Here is a 5,198-nt window from a genome sequence, read left to right on the forward strand (position 1 = left end):
GATGATCTCATTGCCCACCTTTGGCAATTTTATGCTTATGAATAACAGTAATTAAACAATCCGTTTTATTTTATTTCTTATTGAGAGTGCGGCTTCTACATTCGATTCGTATAATATGATGATAGCTTCCATTGTGCACTACAAAAAAGAAGTAAATAATGTCTCATTCTGGCGTGTCCTGAAAGGATATTGATCCAGATTAAGTTTGTTATGAGTTAAACGTGAGGTGGTTGCTAGCTGTTTATCTGGATGTCCAGGTCCGATATTGCAATGGTGCCTGCCATAGAAGGAGAGATTGTTGTACTCTGCCCCACTGAGACATATGTGGCTGATGCGTCCTCTCGTTGCGATTGTGGTAGCACCGTAGTGTCCGCCAGCTCGTTCAAACGTCGCAACAGGATGGATAACCGCGATTTCAGAAACGCTGCATGATCTGAGGATGTAGGCGTGACAGCAGAGAGCTCGTTCAGCATTGTGTGGAGTGTTTGCTCTTGTTGAAGTCGCTGTCTAGATTTAGGAAGACCAATCTGATCCTTCATAATTTCAACCTTCGCCTCCATGCTCGCGCTGAACTTCTCTTGTGCTTGCACTGTTCGGATCTGCACACTTTAAACTACCTCCGGTCTTTTCGTCGTCTTCTTACCATCGGGTCTATCAGTATCCCCAGACGTTTGAGATGCAGACCCCTCAAACACATTCGGTCTCGAATTCTCACCATTGGACTCCGCGTGGCGCTTGGACCCGAGATCAATAATCATCTCGAGCTTGGGACAATTAACTAGCTGGTTGTAACAATCAATATACTGGAAACGTCTTTTATATTCCGTATTGTACTGTAGATGTGCCCTCTCCATCATGTCGTTTTCGTTGGCTCCGGACTGGTTTATGGCCTCGGCCTTCTTGCAACAGCGTATAAACTTCGAGATTGATTTCGAGATTTGACCAAAATAAGATTGAAGGCTGGTCCAGGAGCGAGGTTGAAGCGAGATATCCGCCAGGGATTTTGCAATAGGCACTGAAATTCTCCATTTCATCTTTCACTCGCGTCCAATATTTATCCGCGTTCTGGTCGGTGCCGACGCTTGCATCACTCGTCACGCGATCCCAGGCGTGAGCCAGCTCAAGATCCTCAACAGGATCGTAATTGCGACCCCATGCTAATATCCATTCCATCGATATATCCCCGGCAACGCCAAACCAGAAGTGATTGCTCTTGCGCGTGCTGGAGCCGGATAGATTGAGCTTTTGGCGCGAAACGCTGGCCGATATGGTGCAACAGGGCCTTTTTTGTCGAAGGCTATCTTGGGGCAATATTTGACCGCAGGATCGCCGGGAAATACCCATCGGTGCTGTGATTGCACTTCGCCGTCACTTCGCCTGGGTTCCTACCTCTAGGCACGTGCCTGGAGCACGCGGTTGGTGCGTGGCAAGCGTGCCCTGAGGGGTCATAGGTTGAAGTGGGTCGAATGGAGATATCTGATTGGCTGATCCCAAATGATTGGCATGGTTAAAGCCAGGGTCGGATTTGTGCATATCCATTCCACATACAAAACTCAAGTGATTTACGTCGCCAACGCCTATGACGAGTATAGGCGTTGCCGACGAAATGTATGTTTTGTTTGTGGATTTACATGTGATTAGGAGGACTACGGAGGAAAGTAGAAAGGAGCTAGCAAAGCAAGCCAGGAACAACTAACTCAATAAAACACACTTTCGGATTTCATTTCTTCTTAACCCTCGACTACTACAAGCCTCGAACGCATACTCTCAATTGGTTATGAGCCCAAGCTACGCCGACAACATCGACAAGCTCGTGGAAGACAGCTACTTCCACTGGTAGTTTGACATGCGGATGAAGCTTGCTCGTAAGGGTCTGCTCCCGCAGATCATCAAGCCCGAGGTAGACCAAGTGAGTAATCGCTCCACGGCAGAATGGAAGACCAACGATCTGAAGGCACTTGGTGTTATCGCTGGAGACGTGACTCTCACGTACCAAGTTTACGTCCGTGGAGCACTGACTGCCGCTGATGCGTGGACGATGCTCGAGGAACACTTCAACAAGAAGACGCTCAAGAACCGGCTTCTCGTCAAGAAGTTGAACAACTTCAAGATGGAGCCTGGAACCAAGTTCGCTTCCCACGTCGATCAGTTCAAGGAGATCGTCCTCCAAATGGAGACGATCGGTGAGACTCTGGACGAGACTCGCCAGCTCGTGTTGCTCCTTGACAGTTTGACGGACGAGTACAAGATGATCAGTACTGTCCTCGAGAACACGCCCAACGTGACGTTGGCCTACGCGATCCAAGCACTCCCTGGTGTTCAAGCCTCGGATGAATCGTCATCGGCTCAAGAGAAAGCTTTCGCTACGAAGAAGAAAGATTTCGGTGGCAAGCAACGTTTCAAGGGAAAGTGCCTCTACTGCAAGAAGCAAGGGCCCCGAGAGCTCGAGTGCCGTAAGAAGAAGGCCGACGAGGAATGAGGGCATGCGGCACGAGAGAAAGCGTCCGACTTCTCGTTCATGGCAACGAGTGCAATGACCAAGAGTGAATGGCTCGTCGACTCAGGTGCAAGCTCGCACATGACCAGCGTCCAAGACAAGTTCGTGTCCATGAAGGAGCTGAAGACGCCAGTCCGTATCACAATCGCGGATGGCACGAAGATCGACGCAGTTGCAAAGAGCACCGTCGGTATGAAGCTGATAGACGGGACGTCTGTCACGCTGTCGGATGTCCTGTACATCCCTGAAGCTAGTCGAAGGAAGCCTCATCTCGGCGTCGAAGCTGGCCGAGAAAGACGTCACCGCGCAGTTCAGCAAAAACAAGTGTGTCTTTAGCTTTGGTGGTGCTACCGTCATGGAGGCGAAGCGCTGTGGAAACATCTACAAGTTGAAGACAGTGGGGGGGCGAGGTGTGTCATGTTGCAACGACTACTGGTAAGGAGTCATGGGCTGTTGTGCACGCCCGACTTGGCCACATCCCGTACAAGCGCTACGAGGAGCTACTGACCATGGCAGAAGGAGTGCCTCGCGTCACGGGAGAAGTCCACGGGGACGACGTGTGCGCAGGCTGCTGCATGGGCAAGATGAAGGCTGACAACTACCCGAGACACCCGGAGAAGCTCGTCAAGAGTGCTGGTGTGCTTGACCTGGTGCATACGGACGTAATGGGCCGATGCAAACCACGACACCTGGTGGTTGTACGTACATCGTCACATTCATTGACGACTACTCACGCCACGTTACGCACTACTTCATGAAGGCCAAATCGGAAGTACTGTCGAAGCTCAAAACGTACAAGGCCGGAATAGAGAATGCAACCGGCAAAACAATCGAGCACCTGCGTTCGGACAACGGCGGTGAGTACACGCGCCGGGAGATTAAGGCCATCTCAACCGCAGCGGCAGCAAGCATGAGAAGACGGTGCCGTACATACCTCAGCAGAATGGACTGGCTGAGCGAATGAATCGGAGCCTCGTGGAGATGGCTCGCTGTATGCACTATCATGAGTGTGTCGACAGGAAGTGGTGGGCAAAGGCAGTTAGCACTGCGGCCTGAATCATCAATCGAATTCCCAACTCGGTCAATGTGAAGACACCCTTCGAGATTGTGAGTCATTCCAAACCACAACTCAAACACGTGAAGGTGGTCGGTGCAGCTGGATACGCTCACATCCCCGACGAGAAGCGCCGCAAGCTGGATGCAAAAACGCTCAAGTGTCGGTTCATGGGTTATGAGGAAGGAGTGAAGGGGTACCGCGTCCTCAACATGGCAACAGGAAAGGTGCAAATCGTGCGCACCGTGAAATTTATTGAGACAACTGATCCTGCGCGCATCATGACTCACTCGGATACCGAAGACGACACAGACGCATTGGTGCCAAGCGTGGATCAGATGTCGCTGAATGACTCCACGCAAATCGTTTCCACCGATGTTGAAGTTGCTGACGTGATTCCACTTTAACGTGACGTGAGCATGGATACTGCAATGATGCCATACGACTCGACACATCCTATGATTACTCGCTCGCGTGTTCGGCACATTGACGAGACAACGGATCCTGAGGAGGCACGCACCAGGAAGAAGCAAGCCATCCATGCTCTATCGTCGAGTGGGACAAAGCGTCAGAAGATGACTCAAGAGCGACCGAGGCCAAGTGGTAACGAGCTCGCCATTGTTGAGAGTAGACAGCTGATGGCTACCACCGAGGATGTCCCGAAGACGTACGCAGAGGTGACTACTAGTGCGGACCAAGACAACTCGAAGAAAGCGATTGCAAGTGGACTTAAGTCGCTAACGGACAGCGGTACCTGGAAGTTAGTGCCAAGACCAACGCACCAGCGCCCGATCGGTTGCCGCTGGGTGTTCGCGTTGAAGCGCAACGAGAAGGGACAAGTGATTCGACACAAGGCTCGTCTCGTGGCAAAGGGGTATTCACAACGACAGGGCATCGACTACGAAGAGACGTAAGCGCCTGTGGCTTACCTGAGCTCAATCAGGGCAGTGCTGGCCAAGTGTTGTACAGAAGGACTCGACATCGAGCCGTGCGACGTGGATACAGCGTTTCTGTACGGGAAGCTTGAAGAAGAGATCTACATGGAGTTGCCATAAGGTCTTCGGGAGCTACTGGCACTGGCAGAGACTCAAGGTGAAGATGATGTCGTCTGCATGACTCAAGCAGGCGTCTCGTGTCTGGAACGAGACCATCAACAACCATCTCAAGACCATGGGGTTTCAGGCTGCTGACGCTGACCCGTGCATCTACACGAGAGGTGCAGGTGATGACGAGTGCATCGTGCGTCTTTACGTGGACGACATGCTGATTGCGTCACGAGACAAGGCCATCATCGCGTCGGTAAAGGCTGGCATCGCCGAGAAGTTCAAGATCAAGGATCTAGGGCCCGCCCGTTTCATTCTCGGTATCGAGATCGACTACGACATCGATGGCAAGAAGCTTGGCATCTCACAACACGCATACACCGAGTCGATCATCAATACGTTCGGTCAAGAAAACGCGAAGTCAAGCCTGATGCCACTAGACCCAAGTCTACACTTGACTAAGGAGGACGGACCGGAGACCAATGAAGACAAGGCTAAGATGAAGTTGAAGCCGTACCGATCGCGCATTGGTAGCATCAGGTACCTGGCGTGTGGCACACGACCTGACATCTCGGTTGCTGTTGCCAAGTTGAGTCGCTTCCTG

The 5,198-nt window shown here is 51.6% G+C and overlaps 1 protein-coding gene across 1 annotated transcript; it reads right to left on the reverse strand.

Moving 5' to 3' along the window:
* Window positions 1-233: 233 nt before the first annotated feature.
* PITG_01486 (uncharacterized protein) lies at window positions 234-1,533 on the reverse strand (the record flags this gene model as incomplete). The annotated part of the gene is made up of 3 exons (XM_002908101.1): window positions 234-589; window positions 716-782; window positions 1,390-1,533. The coding sequence occupies 3 exons, from the start codon at window positions 1,531-1,533 to the stop codon at window positions 234-236; spliced, it is 567 nt and encodes a 188-aa protein (XP_002908147.1).
* Window positions 1,534-5,198: the final 3,665 nt, after the last annotated feature.

This window comes from Phytophthora infestans, genomic scaffold (assembly GCF_000142945.1).
Source record: "Phytophthora infestans T30-4 supercont1.2 genomic scaffold, whole genome shotgun sequence".
In the NCBI taxonomy this organism is placed as follows: domain Eukaryota; phylum Oomycota; class Peronosporomycetes; order Peronosporales; family Peronosporaceae; genus Phytophthora; species Phytophthora infestans.